Raw genomic sequence first — 17,298 nt, forward strand, 5'->3', positions numbered from 1 at the left:
TCAGCTTCAGCACCAGTCCCTCCAATGAATATTCAGGGTTGATTTCCTTTAGGATTGACTGCTTTGATCTCCTTGCAGTCCAAGGAACTCTGAAGAGTCTTCTCCAGCACCACAGTTTGAAAGCATCAATTCTTTGGTGTTAGCCTTCTTTATGGTTCAAGTCTCATATCTGTACATGACTATTGGAAAAACCACTTGTTATTGTTCAGTCATTAAATCTTGTCTGACTCTTTGAGACACCATGGACTGCAGCAAGCCAGGCTTCCCTGTCCTTCATATCTCCTAGAGTATGCTCAAACTCATGTCCACTGAGGTGGTGAAAAAGCATAGCTTTGACTATATAGATCTTTCTCAGAACCAACCAAGAGATCAGGCAAACTCAAGGCTCTTATGTCCTGACGTATCCAAAATTTCCACATTTCTTCTTTTGATGTTCCAACGATATCAGTATATCTCTTGCCACTGTTAGCTTCTTAAGGAATGCGTGGAGGAAAACAAGATTAGGAAACGGGACTCATTTGTGAAACATCATTGAGCCAAGCAAACAGCAAGTTGGGTTTCAACCTCAAGTTAAAATTCACTTAGCCACTATGTTATCTAGTCATTTTAGAATAAGTTGGTGGGACAAGAGTCAGGCTTTCTGGTTCACCTGACATTCTTGTGGTGTTGGTTCATTCTAGAAATGCCAGTACAAAGCAGAAGAGACAATCACAGGAAAGAAGGCATCCTAATGATGAGTTTCCTCAGGGATCCTTTCATGTCCCTGTTCCTCAGGCTATAAATAAAGGGGTTCATCATTTGAGGAACAACAGTGTACATCATTGAAAGCACGGCAGTGTTTCTGGATGAGTTAGTAAGAGCAGAACTAACGTACACCCCAAAACCTGTCCCATAGAACAAGGACGCAACTGAGAGGTGAGAGCCACAGGTGGAAAAAGCTTTATACTTTCCACTTGCTGATGGCATTCTCAAGACAGAGGACACTATCTGACTATAAGAGAAAATGATTCCACACACAGGAATACCCCCAAATATGCTAGTTGCCAAATATATCAGGATATTGTTAATAAGGGTATCAGAGCATGCAAGCTTGATGACCTGAACAACTTCACAGAAGAAGAGGGGGATTTCCAGGTCTGTGCAGAATGTCAGCTGTAACAGCATCAGAGTGTGGAGCAGGGCATCCACGATGCTAATAAACAAGGAGAATAGAATCAGCTGGCCACAGAGGCGGGGGCTCATGATGACAGTATACCTCAGTGGGTGACAAATGGCCACATACCGGTCATAGGCCATTACTGCAAGAAGACTATTTTCCAAACCAACAAAGATTAGGATGAAGCAGAGCTGGATGAGGCAGCTTGTATAAGTGATGCTCTGATTCTGTGTTTGGATGTTCACCAGCATCTTTGGGATCGTGGTTGTGCTTAAACAAATGTCAGTAAAGGACAAGTTGAAGAGAAAGAGGTACATGGGGGTGTGAAGGTGGGAGTCAGAGATGACAGCCATGATGATGAGCAGGTTTCCCAGAATGGTGACTAGGTATATGAACAGGAACAGAATGAAGTGGAGTGGCTGCAGTTCCAGATCTTCTGTCACTTCCATAAGAAGGAATTCTGAAACTCCTGTTTTGTTTCTGGGTCCCATGGTATGGAAAAATCTGGTGAGAAGGATGGAAACTGACAACATCAAATGTGAGTTTTCTGCACTAGCAGGAGAATCACAAAAGGCAAACACTATCTTGAGATGAGATGGAGACAGAGAAGAATAAGAAACATTCCTTCTGTACACATATGATTTTGTTTTTTTTTAAAAACCGAACCTGATACAGCAGATATCATCCATTGTTAATTCCCATAGGGGCTTAAGGGGTAGTCACTTTTTATAATACACTAACTATACTATTTAGATCATTTGAGACACTTGGTAATTTTCTAAAGAGAGACTAAGGAGGCAGCTGAATATTCTGTCTAGATCCCCAGAGACCTCAGAGCCAGGAAACTGAAATAATACACAGGTATGTCACTAACCTTGATCTCCTTTGGACAGCAAGGAGATCAAACCAGTCAATCCTAAAGGGAATCAACCATGAATATTCATTGGAAGGATTGACGCTAAAGCTGAAGCTCCAACATTTTAGCCACCTGATGTGAAGAGTCGACTCCTTGGAAAAGACTCTGATGCTGGGAAAGATTGAGGATGGGAGGAGAAGCGGGCAACAGAGGATAAGTTGGTTGGATACTATCACTGACTCAATGGACATGAGTTTGAGCAAACCTCAGGAGACAGTGAAGGACAGGGAAGCCTGGCATGCTGCAGTCCATAGTGTAGCAAAGAGTTGGACACGACTTAGCGACTGAACAGCAATAACAAATGTCAAGAATTGAATGAGAAGATAAGATGAAGTTTACCAAACTTCCTGTCCACCCACCCCATACCACCACAAGATTGAGAGTGAATGCTGGAAAAATTTTAAAGGTTATCCTGTTTTAAGAAATGCAGATTTGAAATATAGTGTATGTACATATTGATTCCAAACTCCCTAATGGTCCCTTCCTCTCATTCTTCCTGCCTTAGCAACCATAAGTGTGTTCTCTAAGTCTGTGAATCTGTTTCTGTTTTGTAAATAACCATCAGGTCCTACTGTGTACCATAGGGAACTCTGCTCAGTGTTATGTGGCAGCCTAGATGGGAAGGGAGTTGTGGAAGAATGGATATATGTATATATATGGCTGAGTGCCTTTGCCGTCCACCTTAAACGGTGACAACGTTGTGTGTATGTGTGCGTGGCCATGCTCAGTTGTGTCCAACTCTCTTGTGACTCCATGGACTCTAGCCTGCCAGGCTCCTCTCTCCATGGGATTTTTCAGGCAAGAATGCTGGAGTGGGTTGCCATTCATTCTCCCGGATGTCTTCTTGACCCAGAGATGGAAACCATGTCTCTTGCATCTGCTGCATTGCAGGTGGATTCTTTACCACTGTGCCACCTGGGAAGCCCATTAACCTGCTCTACTCCAGTGTAAAGTAAAAAGTTCAAAAAAGGGAGATGCAGATTTCAACTCAAGAGGAAATGGTTTGGGTTATAGTAGAGAGTGACTACAACGTTAGTCAATGAGAGGCATTTGAATACTGGTGCAAAGTACAAGGAAACTTGAGAAGATGAAAGACAGGCAGGAGGCCTGGAGTAGCTTATTTCTAATCTTCTGATGTATATTCTTTCCTTATGGCTTCCTCTGGATAAGTATAGCGAGACATCTGTTCTCATTCCCAAACCTTACTGAGGGACATTAGGTTACCTGAGTGGCATCACAGTGGAATGATGGTCAACATTTCTGCTGAGTGTTCCATACAGATCTGTATTTAGGAGGGGCAGAGGAACTGAGTGAGCCACCAGGCTCCAAGGCAAGAAGGGTCATCTATGGAAGAAGGCTCAAGTGTGTTACTGCTTTTCAGGGAAAGGACTGTTGAATGGGACGGTCACAGGCAGATCACAATCTCTGTACTCCCTAGAGGTTCAATTTCCAAAGCTCCTCATTAGTCAAGCAATTTTATTATCACTGTGATCCCAGGACTGTGCCAATCCTTAAAGACCAAGGCTATAATTCTATAATGCTTAGTATATTATACTAATCTATACTATATATAATCCTATAATATAATAAGCTATAATATTATGTTTTGTATATTATAATTACTTATAAAATATATGCTATGTATTACACAAGTAACATTTTGAAAACATACCTGTTAATGTAAAAAAAAAACACAAAAATTTCAGGGTTTCATGTTTCCTGAATCTTAATCTTGAGCATGTATTTTTCACACAAATCTTATTCATTGCAATATATTCTCTGTGACAATACCATCTCTGATCAATCAGTATATCATGGCCATCTTTTCTAATTTATCAAAATAGCTTCAATATATATTAATAGTTTTCTTCACTTTCTGTCTCTGTGTGTGCTCAGTCATGTTCAACTCTTTGTGATCCCATGGACTACAGTCCAGGCTCCTCTGTCCATGGGATTAAGGCAAGAACACTGGAGTGGGTTGCCATTTCCTCCTCCAGGGGATCTTCCTGACCCAGAGATTAAACTTGGGTCTCCTGCATTGCAGGCAGATTCTTTACAACTGTGCCACCTGGGAAGCCAATTAATTGGCTCTACTCTGGTGTAAAATAAAAAGTTCAAGAAAGGGAGATGCATATTTCAACATCTGAGCCATTGAGGAAGCTCTTTAGCTGAATGGTTTGCTACAATAATTAAGACCTATAAAATTGGTACAGGAGAAAATATGACTTGCTGATGATAATGTAGAGCCCAGCCTAAGACCATGCATAAATGGACAGTTTATTCAGGGATAGAAAAATGAATTTGGATCTCTGCCTCACATCAAGGCAAAACTAAATTCCAGGAAGGGTTTGTTTCAAATATAAAAGCCAAAATGATGAATCCCTCAGATTCAAGTAACCCTGGGATTTATAAACACATCTGGGAGCACAAACCATTATGGAAGGCATTGACAAATGCACTACATTAAATTAAGTGCTTGCATTCATGCCCTGTCCCCCCAAAAAAAACTAAAAAAAAGATATCTAAAGCAGAAAACACATGTGAAAGAAACTGCAGTGCATTCAGGTGAAAATAATAACCTGGTGATACAAAGTCACATGAATCAGGAAAAGGGAAGGAACTCAGGAGAAATACCACAAGCAAAAATTCAACAGATAGGAAAGACGTATATGAAGATAATACCAACCATTTAATAATAAGACACACATGAATTAATGAAATCAGTTTTATACCCATTAGACTGTCAGTATTCTTGAAAACATTGGTGATGAAATAGATCACTAGTACCTTCCAGCGTATGCCTATTTGTTCAAAGGAAAACTTATTGGAACTACCCAAAGGAGACTTGATATATCTAATACCCAGTATTTCCATCCCAATTACAAAACACTCTCATTAATACCAGACACATATAAGACACTATTCAAAATGATTTATCTATAACACCAGAAAACTAGTTACAAAGAAACAAAACTTCCAGCATCAGAAAGAACATATATTTTGAAAAGATACAGCATACATGTACAAGTCCAGAGTATTGGAAATGAGTTCATTTTTGCTGCATAAATAATATTTATTTTATTATGGGATACATCAGAATAGCAAGCTGATAAATACAACATGAAAGAAAACAAAACTAACCTAATTGCTGAAGCAAGTGGTTAAAATACGCGAGACCAGTAAGTTTACAGATTAGAATATAAGCACATTATGGAACACAACAATACTAGTTAATTTTCCAAGGTGATTTGCATTTTTACTCTAGGGAGTACAAACCATTATGGAAAGTATAAGGACTTGTGTTCATACCCTGCCCCCATAAAAAAAAGAAACTACAGAAAGATATTCAAAAGCAATATCACATGTAAAAAGAAATATGCAGTGCATACAAATATCCACATGCCTCACAGCAGGCTTGAGCCTGGGATGCGGTTCTGCTGTGGTTCAGTCACTAAGTCGTGTCTGACTCTTTGTGATCCCGTGAATGGCAGCATGCACGCCAGGCTCCTTTGTCCTGTACTGTCTCCTGAAGTTTGCTCAGATTTGTGTCCATTGAGTCAGTGATGCCATCTAACCATTCCATCCTCTGCCGACCCCTTCTTTTTTCCTTCAACATTTCCCAACATCCTAGCTCCAGTAAATCAGTTCTTCCCATCAGGTGGCCAAAATACTGGAGCTTCAGTTTCAGTATCAATCCTTCCAATGAATATTCAGGGTTTATTTCCTTTATGATTGATTTGTTGGATCTCCTTGCAATTTAAGAGATTCTCAAGAGTCTTCTCCAACACCGGAGTGCGAAAGAATAAATTCTTTGGCATTCAGCCTTCCTATGGTCCAATTCTCACATCTATACATGACTACTGGAAAATCATAGTTTTTACTATATCCTTTGTTGGTCCCAACCATAAGATCAGGCAAACTCAAGGCTCTTATGTCCACAAATTTATTAGATCCTCTCCCTGGCATATCCAAAATTTCCACATTTCTTCTTTTGATGTTCCAACGATATCAGTGTATCTCCTGCCTCCATTAGCTTCTTAAGGAAAGCATGGAGGAAAACAAGATTAGGAAATGGGACTCATTTGTGAAACATCACTGAGTCAAGCAAACAGCAGGTTGGGTTTCAACCTCAAGTTAAAATTCACTTAGCCACTATGTTATCTAGTCATTTTAGAATAAGTTGGTGGGACAAGAGTCAGGCTTTCTGGTTCACCTGACATTCTTGTGATGCTGGTTCATTGTAGAAATGTCAGTACAAAGCAGAAGAGACAATCACAGGAAAGAAGGAGTCCTAACGATGAGTTTCCTCAAGGCTCCTTTCATGTCCCTGTTCCTCAGGCTATAAATAAAGGGGTTCATCATTTGAGGAACAACAGTGTACATCATTGAAAGCACAGCAGTGTTTCTGGACGAGGTAGTAAGAGCAGAACTAATGTACACCCCAAAACCTGTCCCATAGAACAAGGACACAACTGAGAGGTGAGAGCCACAGGTGGAAAAAGCTTTATACTTTCCACTTGCTGATGGCATTCTCAAGACAGAGGACACTATCTGACTATAAGAGAAAATGATTCCACACACAGGAATACCCCCAAATATGCTAGTTGCCAAATATATCAGGATATTGTTAATGAGAGTATCAGAACATGCAAGCTTGATGACTTGAACAACTTCACAGAAGAAGAGGGGGATTTCCAGGTCTGTGCAGAAGGTCAGCTGTAACAGCATCAGAGTGTGGAGCAGGGCATCCATAATAATAATAAACAGGGGGAGTAATATCACCAGCCCACAGAGGCGGGGGCTCATGATGACAGTATACCTCAGTGGGTGACAAATGGCCACATACCGGTCATAGGCCATTACTGCAAGGAGAGAACTTTCCAAACTAGCAAACACCAGGACAAAGCAGAGCTGTGTGAGGCAGCCTGCATAAGTGATGCTCTGATTCTGTGTTTGGATGTTCACCAGCATCTTTGGGATTGTGGTCGTGCTTAAACAGATGTCGTTAATAGACAGATTGGAGAGAAAGAAGTACATGGGGGTGTGGAGGTGGGAGTCAGAGCTGGCGGCTAGGATGATGAGCAGGTTTCCCAGGACTGTGATCAGATACATGGACAAGAAGAGGCTGAAAAGGAAGGACCGCAGCTCTGGATCCTCTGTCACTTCCATGAGAAGAAAATCGGAAGCACGTGTTTTATTCCTCTGTTCCATACTGTGGATAAATCGGATGGAAAAGGTGCAACGACAAGACAATCAAATGTGTGTTTTCTAGACTAGAAGGAAGAGTGTCACTAGAAGCAAAAACCATCTAAAGAATAAGGGAAGCAGATTGAAAGAGGGAAATTAAAAAGATGTGCCTGGGACTTCTCTGGCAGTCCAGTGGTTGAGACTCTGCCCTTTCAATGCAGGGGGCATGGGTTCCATCCCTGTTAAGGGAGCTAAGATCCCCCATGCTGTGTGGTGTGGCAAAAAAAAAAAAAAAAGGCGTCTTGTGTATGTGAATTATTTTGTTTCTTCTATTAATTAGTTTGTTTAAAAACTTTTTTTTCAGTTAAAAAAACCTTAAGCTGATTTAGCAGCATCAACAAATGTTAATTCTGGAAAAGGTTAACAGGTGTCATTAAAAAATTACACTGTGTATATTGTTTTAGCTATTTAAAACCTGGTCATTTTATAAAGAGAAACAGGGAGAGGTTGCTTGAACATTTTATCTGGATCCCTTGAGACATCAGAGGCAGGCAACTGAGGTAATACACGGATATGTCCCAAACCAGCAATAGGATGATAAGGTGCAAATGAAAGTTAGAGAATTATAACAGTCAACCTGTTTTAAAAGAGACAGATTTCTACTCAGAAAGAGATGCTTCTGGTCATAGTAGAGTGAGTACAATATGAGTAAATGAGAGATGCTTTAGCATTGGTGCCAAGTGCAAAGAAACACGTAAAGAAGCTGACTGACAGATAGGAGGACTGTGGGTGGCTTAGTTCTAAACCGTCTGATGCAGGTACTCTCCTCACAGCTCCCCTTGGATGAGCCTATTGCATAATACCTGACTTCATGTCCAAACATTCACTGAGAGATGTTAGGATACCTGGCTGGCATCACAGTGGAATGATGCTTGATGTCTTCTTTGACTTGCCACGTAGGAGATGTGTCCTCGGAAATGGCAGAAGGATTGAGTGAGACCAGAGCTCCTGGGCAAGAGGGATCACAGATGGGAATAGGCTTAGGTGTGGTATAACTTTTCTCGGAAAAGATTGTTGAATGAGGTGGTCACAGGCAGTATACTGTCTCTGTATCCCTAGAGGTTCAATTTCCAAAGCTCCTCATTAGCCAAACAATTTGATTGTTGCTGTGATCCCAGGGCAGTGCAAATCTGTAAAGGCCAAGACTCTGGAAAGGAGGAATCAGAGTAGCTGCTTTCCTGATCCTATGAGACCAGTTATACACCCTGTAGTTTTTTCCATCTGAGTCTGCTCACCTCCTTTTCTAATTCTTTAAATATGAGCACATCATCTTTCTCTAACTGGATTCCAGTTTTCTTCTTTTGCAATATGAGCAAAGGAATCTCTACTTAATTAGTTACATCACAAAGTCTAATACCAAGTTTATATGTGAAAATACAGTTATATATGTGCATATAATTAGTATATCTTTAAATGTTACTTTAAAATTGGAAACTCTCAGGAGTTTTTCTCTCTGAGAGTCACTAATGTCTCTTCTGGAGAAGGCAATGGCACCCCACTCCAGTACTCTTGCCTGGAGAATCCTATGGACGGAGGAGCCTGGTAAGCTGCAGTCCATGGGGTCGCTAAGAGTTGGGCACGACTGAGCGACTTCACTTTCACTTTTCACTTTCATGCACTGGAGACGGAAATGGCAACCCACTCCAATATTCTTGCCTGGAGAATCCCAGGGACAAAGGAGCCTAGTGGGCTGCTGTCTATGGGGTCACGGAGTCGGACACAACTGAAGCGACTTAGCAGCAGCATATTTCTATAGCAGATAATAATTTATTTCCTGACAATTGTCTCTGGTCAATACATAAAAGTCTGATACTTCCTTTTTTTTTTTTTAGCGTTCACAACCATCTTTTCTAATCTTTTCACAATAGTTTCACTGTACATTTTGGTGAATTTTAGGGGAGTGTGGGTTGAAATTATACAAAGAACTCATATGAATTAAAAAGAAAAAGACAGGCTTCTGGTGGTCCCGTGGCCAAGACTCCAAGCTCCCAATGCAGGGGGCCTGTGTTCGATCCCTGGTCAGGGAACTGGATCCCAAATGCTGCAACTAAAGATCCCAAATGCCACAACTAAGACCAAGTGCAGCCAAATAAATAAACAAAAATTAAAAAATAATAAAAAAGATAACTCATTTGAGATATCACAAACATATATTTAAAAGAAATTAATATGTGGAAGAAACTCTCAACCAAATAATAAAAAGAGATATGTTAATTAATGAAATTATTTTTACATTAGGTTATCAGTTTACTTGAAAGTGTATCAGTTATGATACAGATCACCAAGATTTTCATCAGAAAGTGTGTGTATTTGTTTCAGTCACTTAGGAGAACTCTTTGGTACAACTCAAAAGAACATTCACACCCACTTACACTCAGTAATTTCATTGCAAGCATAAAACTTGTCTCATTTCCACCAAGAAATATATACAAGAATACTCAGGTTTATTTTTAATGTGAAAAAGAAAAACAATTACAAACAAAATTTTCATCAGTATTGGTCAGGATGCTTACTTTGAAAAGTCACCATACATAATGTGAAAATACAAAGGATTGGAAATAAATTCGTTACTGATATGCCCAACAACTTGATTAAAACTCAAAGTGCCATAATGAGAGAAGCAATCAAGATTAAAAAACTCATACATTATATTAAACTTTCAATAAGTTTGAAAAGAAGTCAATTTATAACTTGGGCAGGAACATAATATTGGGGAGATAATACAATGACATTTAATTCTATTGCCAGTTTCATAGGACAAATATGATAAAATATTGGCAATTTCATAGGATTCAACCCAAAAGAATAATTTCAAAGAAAGTTAGTACAGGTTAAGGGTAGTGTTTGTACTGGAAGAGGAGAGGGTGTTGTGACTGTGAAACACTTCAGGTAATGACATTGCTTTATTTTTAACCCTTACATATAGGTTTATATCATGTTCTTATCTATTCTTTCAAAACTACAGATAAATCTTATGCAATACTTAGCATATACTATATTTAAGAAGTTGGGGTAAGGCCTGCTATCTTCATAATTCTAGACACATTCTCCCATGTTGTTTAATATTGAAATCAAGCATCTCAGATTTCAGAGGTCATCAGAATTTCATAGTGCTTATTAAAAATGTTCATTCAGTGTAAAAGTTTTAAAAATTCTTTCAACTTTTAAATAAAAATGGGTCATACTTTTTTGAAAAATAGCAAACAGAGTTATGGGTGTAAAAATGAATGCAGGTTTTCCACAAGTCTCTTCCAGAGGTTCAAAGTCCGTAGTTCTTGCTGGAGGTCAGAGAAATCTTAGTACAAAGGTCTCAGATGATCTGTTTCTTTTTATATTAAAAGATGGTAAACAGTCTGCCTGCAATGAGGAGACCCAGGTTCGATCCCTAGGTGGGGAAGATCCTCAGGAGAAGGAAATGGCAATCCACTGCAGTATTCTTGCCTGGAAATCCCATGCACGGAGGAGCCTGGCAGGCTATAATCTACGGGGTCGCGCAAAGAGTTGGGCACGACTGAGCATCTAACATTTTCACACTTTCATTCATTTATTTTTGGCTGTGCTGGGTCTTCGTTGTTGCGCGTGGACTTTCTCTAGTTGCAGTGAGCGGGGGCTACCCTCTAGTTGCGGTGCACCGGCTTCTTATTGCAGTGGATTCTGTTGTGGAGCGTGGGTTCTAGGGCATGGGCTCAGTATAAGTGTGGTGCAGCGGCTTAGTTACCTCTAAGCATGTGGGATTTTCCTGGGATTGAACCCATGTCTGCTGCATTGTCAGGTGGATTCTTAACCGTTGGACCACCGGGGAAGTCCCTGGAACTATTTCTGCATCTATTCTGTGGGGAAGCGCTACTTGCGGGTCAGCCGGGGAGCTGTTCCCCAGTTATGGTGCTGAAAACAAAACAACCCCTCAACCACCAATGAGGACAAGAACAGAAGGTTCCACAGTCACTCCTTCAGCTCTCCTTTGAGATCTCCATTGTTTCACCTGCATCCTCACAGAGATAATTCCAACTTATGGCCCTTCTTTTTTATGCTTATAGGAAAAGTAATGTCCCTGTCCTTATCAAATTCCCCCCTTTACCCCCTCTTGTCTTTAACTCAACATCTCTGTTTCAAAAGAATATAGTTCTCCATAGAATAAATTTCCTCATAAAGACTCATTAAAACGCTTTGCATTGGACTTCCCTGGTGGTACAGTGGATAAGAATCCCCCTGCTGGGCTCTGTATCAACCTAGAGGGGTGGGATGGGGAGGGAGATGAGAGGGAGGTTCAAGAGGGCGGGACATATGTATACCTATGGCTGATTCATGTTGAGGTTTGACAGAAAACAACAAAATTCTGTAAAGCAATTATCCTTCAGTTAAAAATAAATTAATTTAAAAAAGAGTCCTCTTGCCAATGCAGAGGACATGGGTTCGATCTCTGGTCTGGGAAGGTTCCATGTGCCATGGAGCTACTAAGCCTGTGTACCACAACTGCTGAGGTCATGTATCACAACTAATGAGCCTGTGCTTTAGGGCCAGAAAGCCAAAACTACTGAGCCCATTTGCTGCAACTCCTGAAGCCTAGAGCCTGTGCTCCTCCGCAAGAGAAACCACCACAATAAGAAGTCCTAGCATCACAATGAAGAGCAGTCCCCACTGGCTGCAACCAGAGCAAGCCTGTGCAAAGCAAAGAAGACCCTTTGCAGTAAAAAATAAACAACTATAATTGAAATAGAAAAAAAAGTTTTGCATTAAGATCCCCAAGATTGCACCTAGTCCTCTATGACATCAATGATACAATTCATTTTAATGTGTTTTTAAAATTTATTTCAGACTCCACCAGTGACATGTAAGAAGTACAACAATATAAGACGACTGAGGAGAGAACTGAAAACTCAGACACATTCTTATAAATAGGCCAATGAGAAAGCTCAAAGCAAATAAGATGCTAGAAGATTATTAGTAATTACCCTGACTACCTGAACACAACTTATTTTATTTCATTATGCAGACTAGAAAAAGCAGCTGATAAACATAACATGAAAGAACACTAATCTAATCTTGTTGCTGAGGCAAGTGATAAAAATATGTGAGAACATTAAGTTTACAAAACAGGTGAATATAGGCAAGTATGGAACACAGTGATACTAGTTAACTTTATTGCCTACTTACTAGGCACCAGGCCTTGTCCTAAGTAGTGCTTATAAGGGTGAACTTCTTAGAAGCAGTCATACTCCATATAGTCAAGCTAAGGCTCTCATAGCAATCAAAACCCAAAGTTAAAATGAACTTTTCATTATGTTACATAGTTATTTTCAAAGAATTTGGTGGTGGAAGAACCAAGCAAACATTCTGGCTTGCCCAGATTTTCTATCACTTTAACTCATTCCAGAAACCTCAGTGCAAAGCAAATGAGATATCCCAGAAGAAAAGATGTCCTAGATACTGACAAGTTTCTTCAAGGCACCTTTCACATTCCTGTTTTTCAGGCTATAGATGAAGGGGTTCATCATTTGAGGGGCCACAGTGTACCTCATTGACAGCACCACACTGTTTCTGGGAGAATTAGTAAAAGCAGAGCTAACGTACACACCAAAAGCTGTCCAATAAAATAAGGACACAATTGAGAGGTGAGACCCACAGGTGGAAAAAGCTTTATACTTTCCACTTGCTGATGCTATTCTCAACACAGAGGACACTATCTGAATATAAGAGAAAATGATTCCACACACAGGAATACCACCTAATATGCTAGATGCAAAATATATCAGGATATTGTTGATGAGGGTATCAGAACATGAAAGCTTGATGACCTGAACAACTTCACAGAATAAGAGGAGGATTTCAAGATCTGTACAGAAGGACAGCTGCAAGAGCATCAGACTGTGGAGCGGGGCATCCACAATGATAGTAAACAGAGAAAGAAGAATCAACAAGCAACAGAGACGAGAGTACACGATGACAGTGTACCTCAGTGGATGACAAATGGCCACATAGAGATCGTAGGCCATTGCTGAAAGAATACAACTATCCAAACTTGCCAACATCAAGACAAAGTGGACCTGCATGAGGCAGCCTGCATAACCAATGCTTTGGTTCTGTGTGTGGATGTTCATCAGCATCTTTGGGATTGTGGTTGTGCTTAAACAGATGCCAGTAAAGGATAGGTTGGAGAGGAGGAAGTACATGGGGGTGTGGAGGTGGGGGTCATAGTTGATGGCCAGGATGATGAGTAGGTTTCCCAGCACAGTGACCAGGTACATGGACAGGAACAGGCTGAAGACAAGAGACTGCAGTTTTGGATCCTCTGTCACTTCCATGAGAAGAAATCCTGAAACACTCATTTTGTTTCTGAGCTCCATGTTATTGGTAAATCTGATGAAAAAGATGACATAGAAAATGAAATATATCATCCCTAGACAAGCAGCAGGTCTATCACAAGAGGAAGAAACCACCCTGGGAAGGGAAGGGGGCTAATGGAGGGTGGTAAAAAAGGAAAGTCTTCTGATGCAAAATTTTCTGTTACTGTAAAAAGAACCTAAAGCTGATATAACAGTCAATAATCAAAATTAAATCTGGAAACGGTTAAGAGGGGACTGTTTTTTAAACTTGTATTAGTCTATCTATGGGATTTTTCTGGTGGCTCGCAGGAGACACAAGTTCTATCCCTGCTTTGGGAAGATTCCCTGGAGAAGGAAATGGCAACCCACTCCAGTATTCTTGCCTGGAGAATCCCATGGACAGAGGAGTCTGGTGGGCTATAGTCCATGGAGTTGCAAAAGAGTTACCCAACTTAGCAACTGAGCTGCTGCTGCTAAGTCTGCTGCTGCTAAGTCGCTTCAGTCATGTTTGACTCTGTGAGACCCCATAGACGGTAGACCCCATAGACGGTAGCCCACCAGGCTCTGCCATCTCTGGGATTCTCCAGGCAAGAATACTGGAGTGAGTTGCCATTTCCTTCTCCAATGCATGAAAGTGAAAAGTGAAAAGTGAAAGTGAAGTCACTCAGTCATGTCTGACTCTTCACGACCCCATGGACTGCAGCCTACCAGGCTCCTCTGCCCATGGAATTTTCCAGGCAAGAGTACTGGAGTGGGGTGCCATTGCCTTCTCCAAGCAACTAAGCAACAACATTCTATTGATATCTATGGTGCTCTGATTATTTAAAACATTTGGTAATTTTATAAGAAGAAACAGACTAGGGAGGCATTTGAAGATTCTGTCTGAATCCCCAGTGACCTCAGACTTAAACAACAGAGATAATTCCTAGGTGTGTCAAGGACCAGGAATGGGATGATAAGGTGAAATTTATCAACTTTTTTGCACACTTCTCATGTTCAAGAAACACAGAGAAATGTCAGACAATTCTTCAAAATCACCCTGATTGAGAATGGGCAACTTTCTACTCAGGAAGAAATGGTCCTTGTCATGGCAGAGAGTCAGTAAAATATTAATAAATGAAAGGTTTTTGAGTACTCATGCAAAGTACAAGGGAATATTGAAGAAGATGACAGACAGTTCAGCAGGAGACCCATGGATGACTTAGTTGTAATCATCTAATATATGCACGCCCTTCACAGCTTCTCCTGGATGAACCTATTGCAAATGCTGGCTATAATTTCCAAACATTGACAGAGGGAGGTTAGGTTACCTGGCTGATATCACAGTGGAACGATGCTTCACGTGTCTGGTACAGAAGAGCTGTCCTTAGAAAGAACAGAAGGTCTGAGTGAGTCACCAGCTCCTGGACAAGAGGGATCTGTTATGAGGAGTCTCAGGTGTGCTCTTTCTTTTCTGAGAAAGAACTGTCGATTGAGATGCTCACAGGCAGATTGCAGTCTGGAACTCCGGAGATTCAATTTCCAAAGCTCCTCATTAAGCAGTCAATTTATTGTCATTGTGATCCCAGGACAGTGCAAACCTGTAGGTCAAGACTCGACACTGGGACTTCCCTGGTGGTACGATGGATAATCTGTCTGCCAACGTGGGGGACTCAGGTTAGATCTCTGATCTGGTACAGTCCCACATGCCGCTGAGCAACTAAGTCCATGCACCGTAACTGCTGTCCCTGTGCTCTAGAGCCCATGAGCCACAACTACGGAGGCCCATGCGCCTAGAGACTGTCTGCAGCAAGAGAAGCCACCACAATGAGAAGCCTGCGTGCTGCAACAAAGAAGAGCTCCTGCTCACCACTAGAGAAAGACTGTGTGCAGCAATGAAGACTCCGTGAAATCATAAGCAAACAAGCAAGTAAATAAAAAGACTCTACACTGGAGAAATTCAGGCTAAGTACAGACTACCCACTTTTCAACATCTGTACCTGCTCATGTCTATTCCTCAATTTTTCATAGGCTCATAAGCAGTTAAAAAGTCATGGTAAAACAATAGTGGGCAAGTATAATCTGAGTACATTTATTTATATTTATCCATTATCTAATAGGTGGAGGTGGTACTCCACATTAATATTGATTAAACTATTTTTCATCTTTAAGGAATTCAATATTTTCAGGTATCTATGGATTTATCACTGCTACAATACGGCCTATGCTAACCTACAATTTTCTTGATATATTAAAACTAACAAGAGAAAAGATGGCACTGGTAATGTCATCCCTTACCTTCTTAACATCATTTGCTTCAAACACATAAAATAACAGAAAAATACAAATGATATAAAGATTTAAAATTTTAGCTGCCAAGGGCCCAGGTGGAAATTTGCTATTGATACAATATTGCTTCTGTTTTTATGTTTTTGTTTTTTTGACTGCAAGGCATGGTGGGGGGAGGGGGGGGAAATCTTTGCTCCCCGACCAGGGATCTTACCACAGGAATCAAATCCTTATCTTTTCCATAGACCTCATGGTCTCCATCTCTCATGGAGATCCAACATGCCTCATAGCCAAAAAAAGCCAAAACATAAAACAGAAGCAATACTGTAACAAATTCAATAAAGACTTAAAAAATAATGATTCTTTAAAAATTTCAAATTAAGATTCTAAGAGATATTTCCACAACTTTGGACATGAGTTTGAGCAAGCTCTGGCAGTTGGTGGTGGACAGGGAAGCCTGGAGTGCTGCAGTCCATGGGGTTGTAAAGTCACTCGTGAGACTAGCAGCAAGCCTCTGCCAGAACGTATGCCTGACTGCATGTACCCTCTTCTCTAAAATCATATGTAACTCTGACCTTCCCCTCTGCCTCTTTGGAGCAGTTTCTCAGCTATCTGAAATGCTGCCTTTTGGGCTATACTTCTCATTTTGTCCCAAATAAACCTTAACTCACACATACACCCAAAAAGAGTCAGACAGGACTGAGTGACTGAACCGAACTGAGCTTGTTCATGAAAGTGAAAGTGGCTCAGTTGTGTCCGGCTCTTTGCAACCCCCTGTACTGTAGTGTACTGTCCGTGTAATTCTCCACCCAGGATACTGGAATGGGTAGCTGTTTCCTTCTCCAGGGGATCTTCTCAACCCAGGGATCAAACTCAGGTCTCCCGTATCGCAGGCAGATTCTTTTGCAGCTTTACCAGCTATACCAGCTTTACCATCAGGGAAGCCCAAGAATACTGGAGTGTATAGCCTGTGCATTCTCCAGCAGATTTTTCCAACCCAGGAATCGAACCGGGGTCTCCTGCATTGCAATCAGATTCTTTACCAGCTGAGCATTCAGTCACACAATTAATAATAATCAGGAGGTGGGAGCGACCCAATGGATGAATGGATAAACAAAATGTGCTATATACAGACAGTGGAAAATTATTCAGTCTTGGAAAGGGAAGAAATTTTGCCATATGCAACAATGTGGATGAGAATTGAGAATATTAGGCTAAGTGGAACAAGTCAGTCACAAAAAGACAGATTTCATTTATATGAACCATCTGAAGTATTGAAATTCATAGAAGTAGAAAATAGAACAGTAGTTATCTAGGTCTGTGAAGAGGCAGAAAAGGAGAATTCTTGTTTTAAGAGTATAGAGTTTCTGATTTGCAAGACTAAAATG

The 17,298-nt window shown here is 40.7% G+C and overlaps 4 protein-coding genes across 4 annotated transcripts in view; all 4 read right to left on the reverse strand.

Annotated features, from left to right (window-relative positions):
- Window positions 1-17,298, reverse strand: part of LOC138085677 (zinc finger protein 160-like) — a 406,927-nt gene that overhangs the window by 300,855 nt on the left and 88,774 nt on the right. The gene's annotated exons all lie outside the window — the stretch shown is intronic.
- LOC138085878 (olfactory receptor 7G1-like) lies at window positions 709-1,647 on the reverse strand. Its single transcript, XM_068980483.1, has one exon. It carries the CDS (start codon window positions 1,645-1,647, stop codon window positions 709-711), a length of 939 nt encoding a protein of 312 aa, XP_068836584.1.
- LOC138085714 (olfactory receptor 7G1-like) lies at window positions 6,345-7,283 on the reverse strand. Its single transcript, XM_068980219.1, has one exon. It carries the CDS (start codon window positions 7,281-7,283, stop codon window positions 6,345-6,347), a length of 939 nt encoding a protein of 312 aa, XP_068836320.1.
- LOC138085962 (olfactory receptor 7G2-like) lies at window positions 11,270-13,663 on the reverse strand. The gene is made up of 2 exons (XM_068980627.1): window positions 12,752-13,663; window positions 11,270-11,287 (listed from the first exon to the last, which is right to left on the reverse strand). The coding sequence occupies exons 1-2, from the start codon at window positions 13,661-13,663 to the stop codon at window positions 11,270-11,272; spliced, it is 930 nt and encodes a 309-aa protein (XP_068836728.1).

The sequence above is a fragment of the Capricornis sumatraensis genome, chromosome 9 (assembly GCF_032405125.1).
Source record: "Capricornis sumatraensis isolate serow.1 chromosome 9, serow.2, whole genome shotgun sequence".
Taxonomy (NCBI): domain Eukaryota; kingdom Metazoa; phylum Chordata; class Mammalia; order Artiodactyla; family Bovidae; genus Capricornis; species Capricornis sumatraensis.

Bases quoted from the DNA above. Each gene is read 5' to 3' on its own strand.
- LOC138085878 (XM_068980483.1), bottom strand. From the start codon at position 1,647: ATGGGACCCAGAAACAAAACAGGAGTTTCAGAATTCCTTCTTATGGAA.
- LOC138085714 (XM_068980219.1), bottom strand. From the start codon at position 7,283: ATGGAACAGAGGAATAAAACACGTGCTTCCGATTTTCTTCTCATGGAA.
- LOC138085962 (XM_068980627.1), bottom strand. From the start codon at position 13,663: ATGGAGCTCAGAAACAAAATGAGTGTTTCAGGATTTCTTCTCATGGAA.